Source organism: Dermacentor variabilis, chromosome 1 (genome assembly GCF_050947875.1).
Source record: "Dermacentor variabilis isolate Ectoservices chromosome 1, ASM5094787v1, whole genome shotgun sequence".
Classification (NCBI taxonomy): Eukaryota; Metazoa; Arthropoda; class Arachnida; order Ixodida; family Ixodidae; genus Dermacentor; species Dermacentor variabilis.
The window spans coordinates 209,807,606-209,832,707 of record NC_134568.1 but is presented as its reverse complement, the minus strand read 5'-3'; the positions used below and the strand labels follow the sequence as shown (position 1 = coordinate 209,832,707).

General features: G+C 45.3%; 1 protein-coding gene across 1 annotated transcript in view; it reads left to right on the top strand.

Annotated features, from left to right (window-relative positions):
• The window catches only part of LOC142572857 (uncharacterized), a 35,673-nt gene extending 17,906 nt beyond the window's left edge, over positions 1 to 17,767 (top strand). Inside the window, exon 2 of the mRNA XM_075682265.1 lies at positions 16,783 to 17,767. Within this exon, the coding sequence (XP_075538380.1) occupies positions 16,783 to 17,421 (639 nt within the window). The 3' untranslated portion in view covers positions 17,422 to 17,767. The remainder of the gene's footprint in view (positions 1 to 16,782) is intronic.
• The last annotated feature ends 7,335 nt before the right edge of the window (positions 17,768 to 25,102 follow it).

Below are 25,102 nucleotides of genomic sequence, written 5' to 3'. Positions count from 1 at the left end.
GATATCTCCTTTCAATGGATACCAGGTCATTGCGGTATCATTGGAAATGATGAGGCAGATAAGGCAGCTCGGACGTCAAACAAAGAAGACCGCAGCGTCCCCATCCCTCTCTCAAGGACCGACGCGGCGAGACAACTTCGCATTATATCACGCACACTCTACTTAGCAAAGTGGAATACCGCACATACAAGGCGCACAAGACTGCACAGACTAAACCCTTCGCTGCAACTCAGACCTCCGGCCGGACTGAATCGACGCGAAGCGTCTCTTCTGTGTCGGTTGTGGCTGGGGGTTTCCTTCACGAAAGCTTATTCAGCACTAATTGTAAAGGCGGACAGTACTGCATCTTATGTTTGCGGGTAGGAGAATATTGACCACTTATTGTGCCACTGTCCTCAATTTCAAACACTAAGACAATCTTTGGCCAACGCATTCATGAAAGTACATGATCGTCCTCTGAGTGAACAGACAGTACTAGAGCACCGTCCCCACCGATCATCGTCTCAGAAGGCAGTGAAGGCACTTTTGTGCTTTCTGAGAACGTCTGGTTTTTGCACGAACCGGCTTTGACTCCACCACTGTCTGTGCGCGTCTTTATGCCCTCTATCTCTTTCTGCTCTCTCTTCCCCTTCTTCCTTCCCCCAGCGTAGGGTAGCCAACCAGACTCTTGACGGGTTAACATTCCTGCCTTCCTTCTCTCTCTCTCTCTCTTGCGACCCCTTTTGCTAATTAATATTTCTATAAGGCTGTACTATCATGTGTAAGCTTTAAAGGGTGACGCCACTTTCGCATGAGTGCAAGGGGGTGAGCTATAGGGACCCTAAAGATCCTTTGTAAATAATGACCATAAATTTATAGTGTGCCACGCGGCGAGAGAAGGTAATGTTTATTTTGCTCATTGCACGTACGCGTCAAGGAGGTATACAGAAAACTAAATGTTGGTGGATTAGCAATGACTGTTTCTGATGTGCTTAGCCGCACGAAGAGAAAGGCATAAGCAGACTAAAGGAGAGAAACGACGAGCGTAATTGATTCACTCAGACGCCAAAAGAAACAGAGTGCAAGAAAGAAGCAGGTGACGCGCCGTTACAAGAACGTTGTTATTGCGTTGTAGAACGCATCCGCCGGCTCAGAACGTCACCGGCGATTGGAAGGTGATCGGCGGCGCGCGGAGCTTTCGTACCTGGTAAGGAAGCAGCTTGCTTTCGCACGTAAGTGGCAGTGTAGGATAGAGTGTATACAAAGTGCTAGCTAAGTAGTAGTAGCAGTATGAACTTTACTTACGTTATGGGCTGCTAGCTAAGGCAGTTCACTTTCTTCCTCTTCACAAAACACGCAGTCTTGGGACGCTTTATGCCAGTTTTCATATAGGACTAAATCAATTGCCTTCACAAAAGCCGCCAAATGTATACGAGGTGCCACTTCCGTCGTGCAGTTACCGTGTGCAATTAATGCCAAACTCGCTGCTACTTGTGCAGCTTCACAGCAGCTAGCAGTACCACGAGTTTCGAATGAGAAGAGCCATAATGTTTAGAGACAGTGCAGTTTCTTTCTTTCTTTCTTTCTTTCTTTCTTTCTTTCTTTCTTTCTTTCTTTCTTTCTTTCTTTCTTTCTTTCTTTCTTTCATGTAACACATTACTATAGCAGCAGTGGACGCCAGTAAATGTGTGATATCACAAAATACATTGGTGATCCATTTGGCTTTCCGCCGCATTACGTGAAGGAAGCTTCTCTCTCTTTTTTTTTATATGTATTAACTGGAACACCATGGTTGCGCAAGTTGGGGGAGAGATATATTGAAACTGATTCCTGCTACGTGCACATACATCGAGCACTGACCGGCTTCAATTCTGCAAGTGAAACATTTATTTATTTATGTTATTTAATACATGCTGCAGAATCAACGTCCAAGCAATGTGGGCATCATAAAGGAATAAATAATACAGTGAATAAGGTACATGCTAAATAATAAAACATGTGCCTTAACGTAAATAAATAAGTAGTTGATATGTCACGCCTAATTACTTAAATAATTAATTATGTGTTGAGTAATTATATAGGGTGTATTCTTTAGCTGCACCGAATTAAGAAAAAAGATTGTCTGAGTCAGATAGCACAATTCTAATTATTGAGCTAAATTACTCGATGAAGCAGTCGCTACTCCTACGAGAAATAAAGATGCTTAACTATATACAGCATAGTTATGCTAGCTTTTAAATTGATTGCTTTACGGCATATATCTTAATCTACGAATTGTATGTAGGTAGTGTACTTGCAAACATATTGACTTGGAACAAATTCTGAGGATAGTACCGGCTTTGATATATGCGCCGTCAAACTTACGGCAAAAATGTACTGTTGTTCCACTTTCTTAAAAAGAATATCTGTTTTGTGCATTGAAGCACAAAAGTAACTGTAACGCCAATGCATTTCGTTGGATACCTTGAAAATTAGAATCTGCAAACTTGCGTATTCCTCATAATTCGTTTCAAGTGGATATGCCTTGCGAGCTCACCAGCTACGATTCGTTTAAGTGCAATATGTGCCGGGAAGTAACTCATTAAAAAGTGAATTAGTGTAATTATGTTAATTCTTCAATTAAGCATTTTGATTTCTTGTAGACGTGATGACAGCCTGATCGAGTAACTTAGCTCAAGGATTATAATTCTGTTATTTGCTACAGGCAACTTGAAAAACATTGTTGCAGCTAAAAAAAGAAAGAAAAAAAAAACTGGTAGAACATTTGCTGACGTCCGCAGTCGCTATTATTGTGTTGCCGAAAAAAGACTGCCTATATTGCACTGCCTTCAAAATGTTGGTATCTCCTTTCGAAGCACGTGGTATAGCTCTCCTCATGTTTATCGCAAGTACCTATGGCCGAATGGAGAGGACTGTCCAATCACCGTGTAAATGGGCGGCTGGTAGAGTCCACTCCGAAATGCTCGCCGTCAGCCAGGTGCATGCCGGTAAATGGACAAAGGTCGGCCGTAAGCCTGCTGCCAGGAATTGCTCCCGACTGCCGCGTGAGTCGGGATGAGAACTTGGGCGAATGCTGAGCCGACTTTCAAGGCCCACTGAATTTAAGCGAACATGACAAGGCGCTAGGGCCCGTGAGCAGCCGATCGTTGGGTATTGGTCGGCAGCTGACCTTTTTAACACGAGCCGCATCGCAGAAGTTCGGGACACCGCCGACTCATAATGAATTCGCCGCAAGAAAATAAAAATAAAAAGAAGAGAGAGAGAGAGAGAGAGAGAGGCGGGGGAGAGAGAAAGAGAAAAAAAATGACGTGTGACTTCCTAAGTCCCACGTCATAAGACGTCAGGTCGAGGTGGTCGAGGACGTTGACAAACTGCTGTACGTAACGATGGCAATAACCACGACTATTAGCTATAGTGAGAGGTGTGAGTGATGCCGTGTAATGAGGCATCCACCCTTTTCACGTATAGAAAATAGTGGCAACAATTTCTCTCTCTCTCTCTCTCTCTCTCTCTATATATATATATATATATATATATATATATATATATATATATATATATATATATATATATATATATATATATATATATAACAAGCCGACAAAGACAACATGGGGGAAATTACTTGTACTTACTAATTCAATTAAAGGTATGACAAATTAATGGAAATGAAAGTGCAGGAAAAAACAATTAGCTGCAGGTGGGATTCGAACCCACGTCTTAGCATGACGCGTGCGATGCTCTTACCAATTGAGCTCTGCGGCGCCGTTTTCCCCTTTACTTTCTGGGGTACTTATGTTTTACTACTACAACTAACCTTGGGAGTGCTAGCCAGCGCCATCACTGACAAGCCTTGGCGGCGGATGTGGAACATCATTTCTGTCGCAAGCGCCAAGAGTACGTGATCTATTTGGGTAACAGCAACTGGTCAATAAACCCACACATGCTACCTGAATGCATCAATGTTGCCGGACTCGAGTCCTTCGTAATGTCATAAAGGAGAAGAAAGGATACCGAGGGACCCGATTTTTATTTGTCATGTCATTAGAAGCCAACAAACAAAGACACTAAGGACAACCCACTGTAAATTGCTTGTACAGAAGTCAGTTGCAGAAATGATAAAGTAATGGAAATGGAAGTTGATGATGTGCATATAATTAATAAAAATCGGGCCCCTTGGTTCCCCTTCGTGTACTATAACTGCACACACACACACACACACACACACACACACACACACATATATATATATATATATATATATATATATATATATATATATATATATATATATATATATATATATATATATATAACTTTGTGTGCGCCGATTCTTAGAAGTTTTTTTCATGTGACATTTCATGTGATCATGCGCTTGATATTATATGTATGGAGCCAGACACACAAATGGTCAAATAGGATTCGGATATATTTAGTAAAGCGTCTTGACCTTCGGGCCAGCTCACGTCGAAGCCGCAGGTGACCACAGTGGCGGTGGGACAAGTGGGAGTGAGAGATCGGTCTGTGACGGAGCAAAGAATGCGACTGGACCAAGTTGCTGTCCGCTGCCGCAGGGTATCACGAGGCTTGGTCATGGCTGCTTTCGCTGTGGAGGCCATTTGCAGGGTTTGGCATTGCGTACCATCGGGCTGAGTGTCAGGAGGCGTGGTATAGGGTGCGAACCCAGAGACGCCGCACCTGTTGCTGGAAGCATGCCTGACGGTCAGAAATGTCATGTGCAAGAGCAGAAGCTACGTAAGGTAGCTAAATAACGAAAACTGAAGAAAGACGAGAGCCATGATGGCCATGTAAAATTTCGCGGCAGCATCGACTAATACAGAGCAGCGGTCTCTCTTCACACTCGATGATGACCTTCGTACTTGGCACTTCTGAGGTTAAAGTTGTACTGAAAGCCCTCATAAATTTTTGCTTTATCCGTTGCGGTGGCTTAGTGCATGGCTACGACGCTCTGCTGCTGAGCGCAAGCTCGTGGGTTCGATTCGTGACCGTGGCGGTCACATTCTGATAGGGGAACAATGTCAAAACGGTTGCGTAATGAAATTTCGGTGTGCAATACAGAAGCCCACAAAGGATAAAAAATAACCTGTTGCGCCCCTTTCTGGCGCCCACCATTGCCATGACTGTGGCCTTGGGACGTAATACTCCGTCAATTAACGACTGTTTTCTGTTTTGTTTGCATAAAAATATCTTGGGGTACATGTTTACGCCTTGTAAATTACCATCTGCACCTGCCAGCGCAGCTGTAGGCATTGGTGACCGATCTTAGTCGGTCCCTCGCATTCTCAGTTTGTGAGAGCACGTCTAATTGAAGCGCGGCGCTCTTTGGCCGGCACTAATTGGAAGTGCGCGTGGCGCCTGACGCGTGAACCTGTCAAAATGTGGTCAGAATCAAGAGCAAATTCGGGCTGCCTCAGTGCAACCCAGAATTTGAAAGAAACAGTTCGTGTGGGAGATGTGGCACAAGCATACATGTATAATGCATACGTAAGCTTCGTCGCGTCATCAGTATTTTATGTGGACGCTGCGGTCTGTTTCTTTTTTGAAGTTGCTATTCCGACTGATGTACTTGATAACTCCCTTTGAAAAACTTCAAACCTCAACGTTATCCGCATTTTGAATTCGGAGGTTGCTTAATGAAAAATGCGAGGAGGAGGAGACAAAGGGGAGGAAAGACAGGGAGGTTAGCCAGTGTAAATACCGGCTGGCTACCCTGTGCTGGGGAAAGGGGTAAAGGGAATAAAAGGAGAAAGAAGAAGAAGAGAAAAAAAATGGAAACCAGAAAATTCACACAGTAACGCGAAACTACACGCTACAACATTCAAAGGCGGTCGCACAATTCGCATGTCCTTAAAAACTTCAGCAAAGCCCTTAAGGCCTTGAGTGCCGAAGCCCGTCTGGACCAGTGTCCTAGAGCTGTTTCCGCTGTAAAGGGGTGATTGTCCAGTTTTTCGAGCGCGGTCATCTCGCCTCCCTTCCTGCCACTCGACCTCGTTCAGCGTTTAGCAAGATTATTGCCGCCAACCATGGAACTTTACCGTCAAACTTCACGCCTGCAGCACGACCATCTCAACCGCTATGGTGCCTCCGTCCACTCCAGGCTCTTCTTGTTATTCCCGGTATCAAAAAAAAAAAAAGGAAAATGCGGACGAAAATTATAAGGGTAAGGGGTTAGTGTGTGGGGTAGTAGGTTCCCCTGTTCACACTAAGAGTACCAGCGATGGTACCTGCAAGAAGGGCCGCAAGAGGTTCAATCGCCTGGCACTGTGCTGTGGTGTTGGTTATAATGGGGAACTTGCTTATACCTACGGAATATGCAGCTGCTGCATTTGTAGGTTGGCATACTCCATCTGTGTCGTTGTCACGCGTCTGTTTATATTCCAATTTCATTCATTCATGCATGCATTAATTAAATAATTAGTTAATTAATTTTCGCGAGCGTATAGTCTTAGTTTGTAACTAGGTGCTGCGAGAGCTGCGTTAATTGTAATGAATTCGTCTCTTGTGGTAGCATACGCTGTGCAATATTTACGAGTGATCATGCCATTCGTACATGTGTACAGAACGTATCCGTCTTTTGTTGTACAATATTTCATCCTGAATAACTTATAATGCTGGATTTCACGGCAAGGTATATCACAGCGCTTTGTTGTGCATTGCGGATCGTGTTCAGTTTTAAGTCTGCAACAACGTCATCTGAATTTTTATAATATCAGTGAAACATAGGAATATTCAATCAGATTTTGTAGTTACTTGCTTCATCGGTAGCACATACTAATACTACGCCGCAAGAGCATCAGAACTTTGAAGCAGTCGCCAGTTTCACTTTCTAACAACGTGCTCGCTGACGTGGTTTACTTAGCGCCGTTGTGTTAGAGCGTTTGTTTCCATAAACCCACCGGAAGGTTTCTGAAGTACCACAGTTATGTATGCATAGAAACGACTAAACTTCATGGCCACTTTGGTTTTGATCAGATGGAAGGGTGGAAATCAGAAGAAACCTTTTACAACATAAAGTTACGGTTCACCATGCTGCAACAGCTCTTACTCGTAGTTACTGCAGGCCTCGCTATTCAGTGTTTCAGTTTATCACTGAATTAGCACCAAGGTTAAACAGTTTAAGCAAAGCTAAAGCAGTAAGATGTGAAAGGCAATAAGGAGAGAAAAGTACAAATTAGTTTTGTATTTACACTTTTAAGACCGGGGCGCGCCACCTCCACAATAAATGCTGTGTTTTATCGGTATAGTAGATTGCTCCGCGTGCGAATGCGGAGCAATCTACCATACACGAATAATGCTAACCGCCGTGGTTGCTTAGAGGCTTTGGTGTTGCGTTGCTAAGCACGAGGTCGCGGGATCAAATCCCGGCCACGGCGGTCGAATTTCGACGGGCGAAATGCAAAAGCACACGTGTACTTAGATTTCGGTGCATGCTAAAGAACCCCAGGTGTTCAAAATTAATCCGTAGTCCCCAACTACGGCGTACTATCGCGCTCAGTATGAGCTACACCACGCGAGCGCGTGGCCGAGCGCTCTGCAAGGTTGTACAGTGGCGCCGATTGTGCCGTGTTTTCGAGCTATCTGGAGAGGGTGTAGCTGTTCCAGCAAGCGCGCTGGAACCCCTCGTCCCCGTTTATCTGAAGGACACCTTATCTGTTTCTTGTTCACTTTGATTTCACTGAAGCAGAAACCGCAAGATCATGCAGCACTTTTGCCACCGACCAGACGTGGCGTGCGAAGGTTATCAAAGAAAGCGCTTTCTTCGTCCAAGAAGGGCTGTGCGTTTAAACATGATTTTAGCACTGATAATAGTGGAAGCAGCCACGACGTGAGCCATGCATTGTTTTTGACAGTTAGCATAGCCCTGGTGCCAATGCGGCAACGCGTTGCCATTGCTGCCACCGCCGTTCTCCGTACTATAGCAACATTTCACATTTGGCCGGAGCATCCTACTTTGTTCATTTGCCGCAACTCCTGGGGCCATGCGTCATCTTTATAAACTTCCCACCGTGCGTGATGGCTCCAGAACACACCACCCCTTCTTAAGATGCATTAAATGGTTCCGAAATTTTAGAGTGCACTATCACTAACGCCCCAAACCCCGATTTCGCCGATCATTACCGGTATTACTAGAATACACTAATTTCCAATCAGCTCATCCAGAGGATACTTCTCCTAGATACATAAACGCAAGGTCATGTGCAGGTTCTTTTTGTCTAGGGTACTTAATTGCCATTCCGAACAGTCGTGTGGTTTGGTTTGGTTTATGGGGTTTAACGTCCCAAAGCGACTCAGGCTGAGAAATGCCGTAGTCGAGAGCTCTGGAAATTTCGACCACCTGGGGTTCTTCAACGTGCACTGACATGAAAGAGTCGTATGATCAGTCAAAGATATATTCAGCCCGAATAAAAAAAATTTGGTTGGCACTAAGACAGCTTGCATGCTGTAAATGCTAAAACCTGAGATGAATTAAGAAGTCGATCACTGTTGGACACCCGGGACATTTTGCGAGCTGACGAGCGTATTCCTTTTTATTAATCTGACACACCAGATAACACCCACTGTGCGGACCGACGCGGGCCCGATTACGAAGTTTGGGCGTCGACCTACGGCTACAGTTATCATTTTCGAAACAGATATCAAAACCAGCCTAAACGGTGGGGAAGGGGAGAGCAAGCAAGTGGAGGTGATGCGAGCTTGCTGGAACAGCTGCACCCTCTCCAGATAGCTCGAAAACACGCCACTATCGGGGCCACTGTACAACCATACCGAGCGCACGGCCACGCGCTCGCGCGGTGTAGCTCATACTGAGCGCGATAGTACCTCATATTCAGATCGTGGTTTTGGCACGTAAGACCCCATAACTTATTATTATTAATTACCGATAAGGCTATACCGCACAATATCGAATGTTCAATATCGAATCTCCTATACCATACACCTGCGAATGCTTATTCCAACCGATACTGCATGAAACAGCGCAAGACTTTGTGCGCATACTATTTCCCCGGTCCACTTGCTACACGAGAAATAACATGCGCCTGAAGAACTATGATTGTTTGACGCGTTCTGATTCGCTGACGATTGGCAGCTGATCTATAAAATAACACTGAGCTGCAGCATGTTAAATGAAACCAGTTTACAAAAAGCGAAAGACAGGGTAGGAAATCGAAGAAAATGCTGTTTTTCCGTTTCACTTCTGGGGACCATGTACATGAAGTAGCAGGTTGACATCCATAGCCTGTTGTGACCATATTACGTGCTCGAACAATGACTTAACGCAAACTGCTGAGAAATCCACACTTTTGACTTTTTATTTGCTTAGGACGTTGAAGTTTCCGAGCACCTTTCAATTCTGCAAGGTGTATGTTTCGCACCAAACACCCTTTTAATGCCCCGAAATTGATGAAAGGGTGCACTGAGGGTGTTCTGCCAAGGAATGCACCCATTTTAGACATTTTCAGAGACAGTAATTGAGCAAAAGGTTGTGTCGACATCCAGTCCACCCTCAAGGGCGTAATTTTCCTGAGTGTGCATGAATGGCAAGCACTGAATTGCGGCAGACAACGCACTGGCACGGGTGGCGGAGATTGATTGCTGTTATCACATTTTATTTGTTGCTATCTTCCTGTCGACATGTATACGCTTCGCCACTGCCCTCCGTTAACAAGGTAAATAGATGCTCAGCAGACAATTATAGCTCGCTATTTTTTCTTCTTATACTGAATACCAAGGCATCTTCAACATGAGCACGATCTGGCCCTACCCATCACTTCCGCCCGTCCCCTTAGACCTATGGGCTATAGTTGTTCAGCTCACTTGCAGGAAAACACAATCGATACGCCGCGTCCAAAGACTTTCAGAGATTCAATAACTTCACACTCAGTTTTGTCGGCGCTGAAGTACGGGCATGTCTCGTGGGGGGGGGGGGGGAGTTAGTGCTCCCAGGGTCTCTCCTCGTGATCTGCCAATGCTGTGAATGCGCTAGCTGTGGATACCATCGATATCAGACGTTGCCAACTCGATCAAGCTTCCACATTTGCACGCTGTACTTTAGTAGAAAGAAACCATTGTGACAGACATAATAGTGGCCACCAGGCGCCCTTTGAAGGTGTCCTGGCTCACTGAGGAAGAGGTCAATACCAAACCTGCGCTTACCAACATTCTCATGCATGCGGCAGCACCATAGCTCCACTTTTCCACGTACATAACTGTAAAAAACTGCGTGCGTGCCACTTTCTAGCAGCACGATTCTTGACAAAAGCTGACAATGCCTACTCGCTTTCAAGAGAAAGGGGTGGTACAAAAAGGTGGACACTTGAATTTAAAACAGTGGGCGAACAAGGGAAGCCTCATCCTTGATCTAACGTTCCGACAAGCGTACTTGGTGTCTCTACCTTGACGAAAACAAACCCTCCTGTCGAAAAGTTGGCTCCGCGCGGAAGCTTGCCTCATTGTGCCACTGTACTTGGTTTCAGTTTCATAAGGCGGAGTTGTGGGCTGACTTGAGGTTTATCTGTGAAATTTCTACGCACCATGCCACCATTCTTAACGGATCGGTCATACTAAGTGAGGATTTGATCCATTCAGCCGTCCGAGCAAAACACTGCCTAGCTGAGCGTTGGTTTACCCCACTGCTTGCAGCGAGCGGAAACTTTTGCCAGCGAAACAGGCGCCACATAATTTAGCTTAAGCTTCAGTGTTTTTAAGGATGTGGTGCCAAAATATGACGTTACAACTACGAAGAGATTATTGCTTTCTTTTTTACATCTGTATTTCTGCCTGAAGTAAGTTTAAGCCTTATTAAAAAAAATTGAGAATGAGCTCTAAGGAGGTTGGGTTTAGAGATCTACACTGTCTCTATAGATGTCTGCTAGGACTGACGTCCTCTCGACAAAGAACCGGCCCCCATTCCCGGAAGCATTGTATACAAAGGCATGCCGAAAGTGCAGTTCATCCGATGGTCCAAGGTCTGGAGGATAGGTTAGTTTCGTAGTGTCCGAGGACGGTGTGCATAGAGGGTATGGAGCATTCTCTCCTGGGCGTCGCCGAATGCCGGGCGTTACCATAGTATATCTTCAGTAGATGATTGTTTAAAACGTTTCCATTTTATTAGTGAAATGAAAGTAAATGTGGATGCTTTCTTTCGGTATGATGGCGACGGCTACTTCTTTTCACAGGAACATTTCTATTGCCTCAATGCCCAGCGCACTAATGCTTATGTTCTCTCAACAGCCTAAATTACAGTAAAAATGTTTATAAAACTTTCGTGCGTAAAGAGTATAGGAGCGCTCCAATAAAACAGATATCTAACGCTTAAAATATTTTTACATGCTCAATAACCTCTAAAAATAAATTAATATAGGTTCTAATATTGGTAGTGTTTGCTGATATATAGGTGAGATCTTTTAGGTGATTGTTATGCTTGAGTATCGCTGAAGTTGGCGCAGCTGAGTTAACCAAGTGTCCATCAAATTGGAAACTTGTTGGAGGAAGGCCTGCAGCAGGCGTATGACTCCTAACCACTCTGGAGCCCTCGGGAAACACTATGAGGTGGAAGTTCTTGTAGGGCATACCTTTCCTCTGTAGGGTCAAGCAGCTTTCCGTTTTAGACTCATGCTCACAGTAGTCACAGCCTGACGAAGCATTCCGCATCACTCTCTGAATATCACAAAACACGGAACATGAAAACAAATCATCCTGTTTTAAATAACTACACTTGTACGTAATTAGATCGAGTTCTTATCCTTTCAGAAAGTATAGACTTCCTGCCCCCTCCACCTCCACTCACTCGAAGTCTCTTGACCATACAAGGCTTACGTGGAAGTATGTAAGGCGACTATAAAAGTCGCAGTTCCGCCCGAAAAGCGAAGCATCGATTGCGATAGCACATTAGTAGACAGCTATACGAAGTAAGGTTAGTAGTTTTATTGGCCGCATAAAATTTAAAGATTCGCTTACTAAGTTAACAAGCACGGTGCCACGCGCGCACAAGCAAATGTGAACACATCTCACTTGATGACTCAGAAATTGGATGTAAAAAACACTGGAGTGAGGAAGCATGGCGGCAGCAGCAGCGAGATAATTGACCTTCGTGCTGCCTCTGGCTTCAACGCGAACTAAGCCGCGGAAACACAGCACAGACGAAGCTATCAGCACTCGGCGCACTCTGTCCCCCATCACAGATCGCTTTCAAGATAGGGCCCGCGCTACGGCGCGCGGCAGCGCCATACGCAGCAGCCGCCGGAGTAAAACCTCCCCTCCCTCCTTTCGGTGCCTTGCGAGCGACGAAAGACAGCGCGCTTCCTCCCAGCTTTAATCCCATGCGCGCGCGAGATTGAGCCCTGATCGTAAGCTCACTCTCGCACGCTTTTACTCGCACATACAGCATGCCGCGCGGTGACCATGTTATCGCCCTTGGACTTTATACGGAACATCACGGCGATGCCGACGGCGACGGCAGAAATACGCCTGGGGTATCCATATATTTTCTATCACAATAAAAGGAAAACAAAAGAGTCTGATGGGGTAAATACAATGACAACACAGTTAGCAAGCTAAGGGGCCAGCAGCTAACTAGAGTGTTTGTTTTACTTGTTTATTTCTTACGTCATTAGGACGGTCATCCTCTGTCAGAACCAGATATGTTATAAAAGTGGTGAGAAAGGTCGTATGCGTTGAAAGGCGGATAGTGCCTTAGGCCGTTTCCTGCGGTATACAGGCCTGTGGCATAGGATTTTGACAGTGATGCCCGCCGCCTCTAATTTTTGTGTCTGCTTTAATTTCCTCTACTCATTTCTTTCCATTCCCTTTTCTTAAATCCTTTTCTCCCTTTGCTAACGCGCAGAGTAGCAAAGTGGAGCACTTTCTAGTCAGCCTTCCTGCATTTCTCCCTTCTTTTCTTTCTCTCTTTCTACATTCACTTTCTTAGTTTGCGCTATACTTTTGACGCACCGAATGTGTTACAAAACGTCCGCAACTGAAGTGAAGTGGGCAGACGAATATGAGAAGATAACTGCTTTAGCGCGTAATAAAAGAGAAAATAACATAGTAGCAGCGCGCTCGCGGAGTCTTGAGTAGAGACGAAAGAATATCGGAAGTGTTTGGCTTCTAGGCGAAGTGGATATCCACGGTTACAAGTTCGTGTCTACACTTTGCTGCATAAATACTGCGAAAGTGATTTTCCTACACGTGCACGCTGAGGAAAGCAGGAAAAACGCGGGAGTGGTGGGCCGAGCACATACACACCACAACCTCGTTTCCTCTTCCGGCGCATATTCCTCTTCGCCCTTTCCCGCGTCTCGTCGTAGTATCTCGTCATCCCCGTAGCTTCATAATCCGCCGCATATCATAAGAAAGCCACCACTGGTGGGATTTGTTTGCGCGGCTTAGCGAAGCAGGTTCGTCGGCTGATTGGCGAAAAAGAAAACAAGCACGAAACACGGTATTAGCTCCTGTCTAGTCGGGTACTGCGAACGCCGCAGTAGTAGTAGTAGTAGTAGTAGTAGTAGTAGTAGTTTATTTTTCATTTCATAAAGAAAAAAGGAAAAAAGGAAATAGTTGCTGATCGCACTATGTTTAGCTTAGGCAGCTGGCACCTTATCGGCGGCAGTGGAGAGGAGTGGGATTATGGTAAAGGGCAGGGAGAAAGAATAACAGATAAAACTATATACTACACACTTAAATACAAGTAGCGACTATATACTCGCATCAACGTTGCACCCATAGCTCACGTTCAGCGTCAGTTTATTGGGTGTTTATAACACGGTCCCGCATGTCGTTACTGCAATTATTACTTGTAGAGTAGCTAGCCATCTAACGAGGCCCGACTGCTTTAGAAAGTAACGAAGAGTTTTCTGAGGTGTATAGCTCCTGCGCGCAAGTTGGAACCGCGTGGCCGGAGGAGCGCTTCAAAGCATCCATCAATGCCGAATTATCTGCCTTTCTAGACGTGTTCTTAAACAACTTCGACAGCCGTAGCGTTCAGACCAACTGGAATATGTTTGCTGCAAAAATTGCTGAACTAACAAACAAATACATCCCATTGCGCACCCTTGCATGTAATATAAACGCCCTATGGTATAACATTCGTCTCAAGCGCCTGTCTAATAAAAAGAAACGCCTGCACAAATTAGCCAAACGTTCACCTAGCGTAAACCGCTGGACCAAATACAAACTGGCAGCAGATGAGTATGTAGCCGCACTTAAACAAGCCAAGGATCACTTTCTTGGCAATACCTTGCCATCAATGCTTAAAACCAACACCAAGAAATTCTGGCGCGTCATTAACCCCAAGGCGGATGACATGATAACCTTAATCGACAGCTCTGGAAATGTTATTCCAACTGACGAATGTGCGTCCACACTTAATGATGTTTTCATGCACAACTTTTCATCAAATACACACATTACTCTTCCATCCACGCGCGACTACGATTACCAAGCAATGTTTCCCATAATCATTGAACCAGCAGGCATCATACCAATTATCTCATCTTTAAAACTGTCTTCGGCTCCAGGACACGATTTAATAAACGCGAAATTTTTGAAAAGCACTAGCTGTTACTCTTCAATTTTTCTAGCAGTGATATTCCAACAGTCGCTAGATAAGGGTTCTTTGCCTGCTGAATGGAAGATCGGAAAGGTGATCCCACTACATAAGTCGGCTGACAAGCATTCTCCATATAACTACCGCCCTATCTCGCTCACTTCCATTCCACGTAAGATGTTAGAACATATACTTGCCTCTAATCTTGCTAGCTTTCTTGAAACTAATTCATTATTTTCACCATCGCAACATGGCTTCTGCAAGACATATTCATGTGAAACACAACTAGTTTTATTTACGCATAAGCTAAACGTCATTCTTGAACGCTCTTAATTCAACTGCCGACTGTACATTTTTAGACTTTTCGAAAGCGTTTGACAAAGTGTGCCACAACCTTCTAATGTTTAAGCTGCATCGAATTAACATCGATCCCAGACTGCTTGCATGGCTTGAGTGCTTTCTTTCTAACCGTTCAGTTTGTCTTCGCTAATGACTCCAACTCACAACCAAGCAGAGTACAGTCCGGCGTACCTCAAGGGTCGGTACTTGGTCCCCTCCTTTTTTTTAATTTACATAAATGATCTACCCTCTTGTGTTTCCTCTAACATTCATTTATTCGCCGATGAGTGCGTAACCTTCAGGGAAATAATATGCGACACTGATATATCTTCTCTTCAATCCGACCTTAACGCTATTTCTACTTAGTGCCAATCATGGTCAATGGAATTAAATATAATAAAATGTAAATTTATGCGCGTGTCCAGAACTTCTAACAAGCTTCCTTCTTACTGCGTTAATAATCTCCTCTTAGACCCTGTTTCATCCTACAAATATCTTGGTATCCATATTACTAGAAACCTCTCGTGGTCCATGCACGCGTCTTACGTAATTAAAAACGCTAATCGCATGCTGGGATACCTAAAACGCAATTTCACTAAGACACCGTCTTCCCTAAAATTAATGCTATACAAGTCACTAGTCCGCTCAAAGCTTCAGTACGCCGGGGCAGTTTGGGATCCCTTTCACAAAAACCTAATTCACTCATTAGAAACGGTACAAAATAAATCCGCACGTTTCGTTTTTTTAATTATAACCGAACTGCCAGCACTTCGGTAATGAAATTAAACATTTATTTGCCATCTTTTGCCTCTCGCCGTAAAGGCCTTAGACTTTCACTTTTTCATAAGATATTTTATCATTCTTCCCTAGCTTCGCGATGAATTTATCTCCCCTCCTCAATACATTTCATCAAGGTTAGATCACAATAATAAAGTTGGAATTTCATTATGCCAAATCAATGTCATGTCTCATTCATTTCTTCCGCGTACATCTGCTGAGTGGAATCGCCTACCCGACTCAACCGTTACTATTGTTGGCCATCAGCACTTCATGGCAGTATTAGATAACATTGTATAAACAGGAGCATTGCATTCATGTTTTTGTACTACCAATTGTATCACTGTTTTTGTATTACCAGAACACTGTATTACTGCACTGCATGCACCGTATTTCATTTTATTAACCAGCACTCCAAGAACACTCAGATAACATTGTATAACCGAGAGCCATCTATTTATGTACTATTAACCATTTTGCTGCGCTGTACTTTATTTTCTGTATTTGATGTAACCACTCCCCTCTTTAATGCCCCTGGCCCTTAGGGTACACTAAATAAATAAATAAATAAATAAATAAATAAATAAATAAATAAATAAATAAATAAAAGCTCTCGGCCGGCAGTCTGTGTGCGCGGTAGCAGTTCAAAATCTCCGCCTGCGGTGCCACAAATGCAGTGCACAGTAGTTCCTGCTTGAGTCTGCATCGGTGAGGCCGAGAAGCTGCATGCGCTCTTGCGTCCACACGCACCCGACGCGCGTAGCATCCCACGAAATGTTGCCACGAAATGTTCCGCACCGCGGGCAGCTTCTGCAGACGCCTTCTACAGCACATTGATTTCCCTTTTCCTTAAAACCGAAAGCAAATATTCGTTTCAGTGCATATTTATGTTTCTAAATCAGGGAAGTCTCTTCTTTAGCCGAGAACTGTGTTAGACACTCGCCCCCCGCCCCTTTTTTTTTAACGACCTCAAAAAACTGACACGCATCGACGCACCACGCGCCGACTACGTTAAGTGCATTCAGAGGAGTTCGACCAGTGCGTTTCCATTTTCTCTAACACGCGGATCGCGCGTGCAGGCAGCAATCACATAACGCAGCGATTCGTCCCACTTTGCGCAGTTTTCCGCCACTGCATGGATCGCTGTGCTGCACTCCACGGTGGCAGTGGCAGCGAGCTACGGCCCCGTCAGCGCGGGACCCCGCTTGGTTCCGGCCAGCGTCACGAGGAACCTGCGGAGCAGCAGTTACACCGCTACGAGTGTCCTCCACGTAGCGGAGAGCACCCCATCAGAGGTCACCGGGGTGAGCCGACGTCGCTCAGCACCGCGCAACCGCGCCCCAGGAAGAAAAAGGCCCGGTGACGACTTCGGCGTCAGCTACATCGGCAGCCCGCCAGACTCCGAGGAAACCGGCATTTGGGCTGACATGGTGGTGTCCAAGCTGCGCATGCAGGCCAAACCCAGCCTGGGCGCCGAACCGCAGACGGACAGGCGGCGCAGGCCGCCGGCTGCCCCCGCCATAAAGAGGCCCGTCTACGTGCCCCGGTTCACTACGGCGGCTGGCGGCAGCGCCAGCAGCAACGGCAACGTCCGCAGAGGCAGAGGCAGCAATAGCCGGCCGGCGCGTGCCAAGCCGCCTCGCTACATGTATTGGAAGACCGTTTCGTACACGCCATTCCCGTACTACGGATTTGGCTACGGACCGTACGGCTTTGGATACGGCTGGAAGCCGTACGGCCCCTGGGCGACATACGGCTGAAATCGAGCCGCCTGTTGCTGCCCTGCTATTCTTGCCTGTTAGTGCGGTCTCTTTCCGTGGGCGACTTTGGGGACCCACTCCGTCCTTCACATTTTGTCACTTCTTTCTCTAGTGAACCCATGCGGCCCGGGACACGTGGAAATGACGAAGCACACGTGCATTACGCGGAACTGAAGCTTCCCGTTACTCGCTGGCTCACGCTTGAAGCATCAGCGCGGGCTCCATGTGAATAAATGACTACAGAGCAACCAGATCCTTTGACAGGTATACGTAGCCAAAGACCACCAAGGAGCAAGAAAGTGCTTTCATGTTGAACACAAAATAAGATGACAAAACATTATAACTCCAGGAATTCGGACGGTGACACCAAACTATTTATTTTTGCCGGCATTCGGCGCTTATTAGCAGATCTTCGACCCTGTTTGACATTTTATTGCCCCTAAATCTATTGTTATGTTGCCTCCTTTTGCGCCGCCAGTACTCCCAGCTGCCTTTTACTATTCACTGCAGATTCAAGAACCTTCCCGCTATTATTCATAAAGCCCAAGTCCTCAGACTTCAGAAAGCAAGTCATTATTGACCTCTGCGATATGGGCCCAAAAAAGAGAGAGAGAGAGGAAAGGGAAAAGGCAGGGAAGTTAACCAGAGGGGAAGATCCGGTTTGCTACCCTACGCTGGGGAAAGAGGGGAGGGGGAGGTAAAGTGATAACAAAGTAGAGATAAAGAAAGAAAGGAGCACAGACATACAGTCACAGTTGGTCACTGTCGCCGCACACTGTCACCGCACAGCACAGTAGCACTTGCAGCACTATGAACATCTGTTCATACTACAGCCGCTTGTCTAATTCTGTAGCCCTTTAAAACTGCAACAGTGCCCTCGTCGCCCTCTGCTGCGATGGCTTGTGATGGCGGCATTTTAATACAAGTTCCTCTGTTAGAGGTCTTCGGTCAAAGCGCCCTATCGCGTTTGCGAGCGATCGTCTCTGTAAATTATAGCGAGGCAGTCACAGAGAAAGTGCTGAAGAGTCTCCTCGTTACCACAGTTATCACACGAGGCGTCGTCGGCCCATTCGATTCGGAAAGCAAAAGACTTCGTGAACGCCACCCCTAGCCATATTCGATAAAGCAGGGTAGCTTCGCGACGGCAGAGTCCAGCTGGAATGCAAAGGCGTAGAGAAGAGTCTAGGTTGTGCAGCTGGTTGTTTTGGAAACTTCCTGCATTCTACAAGGAGAACGTGATTTCATGGCTGAGCATTCGAAGTTTTCTTGCGCCCAAAATATTCCTTGCGGCTTATGCGCTATCCCCACATGCTACGCATACGTAATCGTCTTCGGCAAATTTTCTTCTGCAACAAGTATTTGCATATATGGGGCGCTATAACGCAAAACTATTCCAAACTTTTCAATTTTAATTCTGCAATCAGCCCTTCACAATTGATCAAAACTATTTTGGACCACCCCCACTTAACCTGTCTGTCACGCGACGTCACGAAAACCGTGATAGCTCTCGATCTGATATGACGTGTACACACTGATTATGCATGATTTGATTGAACAAAAGAAAAATAGTTATTTCTGACCAGTTGCAGTCTAGGAACGAAATTTTTAGACCGCCCATGGTTGACATATGCCAGCTGTTTCTGCGAAGACTTTAAGCAATTTTTAAAAATCACCTGTGGCAGATGGCACAATTCTAGTCGTTGAGCTGGTGTACTGGGAGCGGCGGGCATTACTTGAATGAGAAATCGAAATGCATAAGTGACCAATTAACAAAAATTCAGTAATTAAGTATTTTCTTAATTGAGATTACGACACACATTGCAATTACAAATTATAACCGGTGAGCCTGCAAGGAACATCCACTCGAAAATAATTCTGTGGATGACATGATTTTTGAGATAGGCGCCATCAAACTTGCAGTAAAGATGCAGTGTCGTTCCACTTACTTTTTTTTTAATAAAACACCGTTTTATGCATTGTAGCACGAAAGTAATTGGACCACCAATGTGTTTCTCCGCAACGTTCGGGAATTAGTATATCGAAACCGGTGTCATACTGAGAATTTGTTCCACTTGAATCCGCCTTGCGACCTCCCTGGCGAAAATTTGTAAATTACAATTTTGCCTCAATGTAATTAGTTAATCACTTAATTAGCGAATTAAACAAATTATCCGTTTATGCGTTTCGACTTCTCGTACAAATAATGACCACTTCGCCTGCCTGTCATGCGACGTCACAAATCCGCAAAAGCTCACCGCGTCGAAGTGACGTGTACGCGATAAAGATGCATTAATATGCCGAACAAAACTGAATTTTCTTCTGAATAGACAAGAAAGAAATAAAAGATGGCTGCCGCCGATCGCTCAGGTACTCGCGACTCGCAGCTGCCGGAGAGCATGTGTTTAATTGCGTATAGTAAAACTTTTTGCGTGGCCGTGTAATGTTTTCGAGCACTTTCGGCACGTTTACGACTTCGTTCTGCCAACTCTTCTTTGCTGAGGATTCGTGTCAGCGTCATTCTTAAGCTTCCATTGCATGCCGCACAAATTTCGAACAGTCACCGCAAGCTAAGTAAGGGAAAGCGGACCAACCGCAGACGCCGGCACCACCCTCTTGATACGGTTATCGATTTTCCGTGCAGTGGCTCGGCCCCATGGAATCCCTATCCACTTTAGCGGGCTCCTCGCCTCTTTTCAGCCAATAAGATAAGACAAGCCGCTCAGTGTAGGCAACGTTATTTGTTTTTCAAGCAAACAAAAGTTACCTCCTACGAAGGAGGAGAGCGTTTGATTGGACTGTTCAGACAACCCTGCGGGTGACCGCCCGATGCTTGCGTCGGCGGTTACGCAAGTTTGACGTCAGGAATTTGGAATAAAAACATATTGGAATAGTTTTACGTTATAGGACCCATGCTTAATTAGCTACGAACAATTGTGAACTGATCTTTGAATTACTGAAAGACTATTGGTTTTAATTTATTCTTTGCTGTTAGATATTTCCATCGCTGACTTCTACTCCATTGCGCATATCGAGTATGCAGTTTCTGCCTCTTCAAATTTACGTTGAACATTCTGTTCCTTGTCAGTGTCCTGGTTACTGACCAGGATCCTGCTTTTCTCTTTTTTTTTTCCTCACTGTGTGTTGACATCTTTTTCTTTTAAATATAGCTGAAAACCTTAGCTATCCATCTATATTCCTTAAAATTCCTAAGTGGTTTTTCGCAGCCGCTTCTGCTCTAGGCCTCCAGTACTTCGAAAGGCACCTGGCGTATGTCTCTCTGTGCTGCCTCATTTGTAGTCTTTCCGGGCGCACCTATGTAGCTAGCCTTCCGACAGCCCTTTGATGATTCTGTAGTCCAGGGGCCCTATAATTTAAAACTATTCCAATGTGTCTTTATTCCAATCTCCTGACGTCAAATTTGCCTAACCGCCGATGCAAGCATCGGGCGGTCACCCGCAGGGTTCTCTGAACAGACCAATCAAACGCTCTGCTCGTTCATAGGAAGTCACGTTTGTTTGCTTGAAAAACCAATAACATTGCCTACACTGAGCGGATTGTCTTATCTAATTGACGGACAAGAAGCAAGGAGAACGCTCAAGTGGAGAGGGATTGGATGGGGCCCAGCCACTGCACGGAAAATCGATAACCGGATGAAGAGGATGGTGCCGGCGTCTTAGATTGGTCCACTTTCCCTCACTTAGATTGCAGTGGCTGGTCGAAAATTGCGGCGGCATGCAAAGGAAGCTTAACAATGACGCTAGAACGATGCTCGGCAAAGAAGAGTTGGAAGAACGAGGTTGTAAACGTGCCGAAAGTACTCGAAAACGTTACACGGACACGCAAAAGGTTTATTATACGCATATAAACCTATGCTTCCCGGCAGGTGCCACTAGCCAGTGCCTGAGCGATCGGCGGCAGCCATCTTTTATTCCTTTCGGAACGGGGCAGCCTGCTGCTATTCAAAAGAAAATTCAGTTTTATTTGGCATATTACTGTATCTTTAACGCGTACACGACACTTTGACGCGGAGAGTTTTTGGTGGTTTTGTGACGTCGCGTGACAGGCAAGTGAAGTGGATGCAGCCCGAAAACTTTTGGCCAATAGTCGAAGGCTAATGGCAAAAATTTTTCGAATCATAAATAACTATTTTTCTTTTGTTCAGTCAAATCATGCATAATCAGTGTGCACACGTCATATCAGATGGGGAGCTATCGTGGTTTTCGTGACGTCGCGTGACAGACAGGTGAAGTGGGGGTGGTCCAAAAAAGCTTTTGACCAATCGCGGCGTGCTGACTGCAGAACTGGAATAGAAAAGGTTGTAATGGTTTTACGTTATAGCGCCCCAGATTACACTTCGCTTGGGATTTTGAAGGAAACGCTGGATTTCCATATTTAAGTACAGGAACCATAACTCATTTCCACACGCCAAATAATGTTTCATTATGGCAGCATTACTCTTGCCATTTGCTTTGAGCACTTGCTCATGTTTTTTTAATGTAATTATTTCCCTATTTAATCCGTACTCCTAGGTATTTGGCTTATTGACCCCTCGTTATTTCGTTCCCTGTAATGTGCCTCTCATACCACTGGCGTTAGTAAATACCATGAGCCTGATTTCTCTTCACTGAATCTAAATCCTAGAGCCATCGCCCTATATTCCCTGTAAACATCTGCCAGAAGCTGGATATATTTTTTGACTGCCCGCTAACATAACAATGCAATCTGCTTACATCAAACCCGGAAGGTGCTGCTCCACCTCACAATCGCCTCGTTTGCGCGAGAGATTAGAACGTAGCTTACTTGACTCTTGAACAGGGGTGATTACGGGCAACGCTGGTGCAAGCCTTGCTGTATATATCAACTGTCTTGCCGCTAGTTGGCCGTTCCGATGCTCTCTGCATTTTATTGTTTTCGTATATTTGCTTTAGTAGCGTTATGTCGTCTTCCCTCGAAGTATTACACAAAATGTGCGTGTTTACGCTGTCGTATGCAGCCCTAATTTTCAGACAGGCAAAGTATAAATGTCTATTCTCTGCTCTTGCTATTTCTATAGACTGTGTGATTACGAATAGCTTATCGTGCACGCGCCGGCCTACTATAAAACCATTATGTAGTTCTCCTAATATCGTCAATTATATGGCTTAAATTTTTAACATGTATTGTAGTCAAGGTATTCTAATCGGTCTGTATGATTTAGTGTTGAGTCAAGCTTTTCTTTTGTTGTAACTCAGGCTCATTCTACTCTGTTGCCAACTATCTGGGATTTTCTTGCACTGTATGACTTGTAAAGTTATTTGACTAACCACTGTGCTTATTCTGGCCAAGTTTACTGATTAGCCGCTTCGTTATGCCATCCACTGAGGTTGCCATACAGTTCTACCATTTTCCAGTCGAGGTTGTTCAGCACCAGTGTCTTGTCTGCATCAGCCTCGCTTCTCTACCACTCTCTGCTTGCTCCTTGGACTCACTGCTCTTGAATGACTCAGCTACATTTACTCTAATGTATTTCATGATGATGATTATGAAGAAGATTGGATTATTTCTATTGGCAGTGCCTTCGAAAACGGGGCGGCGTCAAGTAGTCCCCTAGCCTGCTTGAGCTTATCAGCTATTACTCTGTTTCTCTTTTTATCCCCCTTAACCCTTCCCCCTGCGCAGGGTAGCCAACCTGAACTACCTCTGGTTAACCTCCCTGCCTTTCTCTGCATTATCTTGTCTCTCTCTCAGCTATTATATACATCTATTGCTGTCTTGCATTTTGCCTATCTCTCCTTGATTGTTTATTTCTCCATTAAAACCCATATCTCAATATTGTACAGTTACCTATGCCTGTAACGACTCTAGTTCTATCCATTTCTTCCCTGTTTTTTCCCCCACCAATATTCTGAACGTCTCTTCCTTACCTTCACTGCTGTCCATTTAATGCTTCCATCCGCTTTGAATAATGGCATTGTTAGGTGGCCCTTTCCTTCGGTTCCTGCTGGATGAATATTGCATCAGCAACCAGTGCGCCTAGCGGCCGCGAGAACACCACAGGTGTGGTTTATAGAAAAAATTACCGTTTTTCGCGGCTAACTAATCCCGCAGGAGATTGTCCGGAAGAAATAGATTTTGTAAGCCTAGCCTAACATTCCACATGAGCAAGCACCGTTCCGCGAAATCGTGGGGCTATGGAAAGAAAAATGGTTCACGAAGAAACTGCGATGGTGAATAGGGATGCTTCAGGCGTTTTACAAAGTTTAAAGACTGATTTCAGCTCGTCGCTACTGTGCCTCTCGAAACGACCAAGAAGTTTTCCCAAAATTGCTACCCTCATTACACAGTCACAAAGTCAAGATAGACAGAGAGGAGGAGGAGGAGGACGAAAGAAAGAAAGAAGGCAGGGACGTTAACCAGAAATGTGTCTGCTTGGCTACCCTACGCTGGCGGATGGGAAAAGGGGAATAGAAAGGTGAGAGAGAGAGAGAGAGAGAGAGAGAGAGGGAAAGAGAGAGAGGAAAAGAGGCGGTGAGTTCACGCACGCGCGCCGAGGGCACGACAAAGTCAAACGTGTTCGCACAGGCCAGTCGTCCTCAAGAAACACAAAAGTGTCTTCACGTCACGACCTTCTGAGAAGCAAGGAAAGGCAGTTAGGTTAACCAGATGCACGTCCGGTTTGCTGCCCTGCACTGGGGGAAGGACCTAACGGGGCGAAAAGTCAAATTAATAACTATAGATATAAACCCTGCAGCTCAGGCGGCACGATGTTTGTGGCCGTGGCCAAGTGGTTCCGGCGAACGGCGATGAGGGTCGCTCTTAAGAGGAACAGGAGTTCGCTGGTTTGATTTCGGCCCGCGATACGTTAGTTTCGCCGTAATTAGATTTAGATCAGTTATTGGCCGCACGCGATGTTCTCCGTCATTGCGGGCAATGACGCTGAAACGGATCCTCGGCAAAGAAGAGATGGCAGAACGAGGTCCTCAACGTCCCGAAAATGCTCTAAAACGTTACACGGCCGCGCAAGAAGTTTTATTATACGCAATTAAACACATGCTCTCCGGTAGGTGCGAGTCGCCAGTGCCTGAGCGATCGGCGGCAGCCATCTTTTATTCCTTTCGGAACGGGGCAGCCTGCGGCTATTCAGAAGAAAATTCAGTTTTGTTCGGCATATTAATGCATCTTTAGCGCGTACACGTCACTTTGACGCGGTGAGTTTTTGCGGTTTTTCGACGTCGCGTGACAGTCAGGTGAAGTGGGTGCAGCCCGAAAACCCTTGACCACTAGCCGAGGGCTAATGGCGAAAAGGGGTCGAATCAGAAATAACCATTTTTCTTTTGTTCGATCAAATCATGCATAATCAGTGTGTACACGTCATATCAGATGAGAAGCTATCACGGCTTTCGTGTCGTCGCGTGACAGACAGGTTAAGTGGGGGTGGTCCAAAAAAGCTTTTGATCAATCGCGGAGGGCTGATTGCAGAATTGGAATAGAGAAGTTTGGAATAGTTTTGCGTTACAGCGCCCATGGTTACTAGAGCGCGAGCAAGACTACGCAAAAAAAGGTGGGACTGGACAGAGCGCTAAACCTCAACTATTCAGTCCCACCCTTTCTTTCGTAGTCTTGTTCGCGCTAGTAACTATGTCACAGCAAATGCATCAACACCAACTAGCCTAACTTTCTACTTTAATTAAGGGCATTTCAA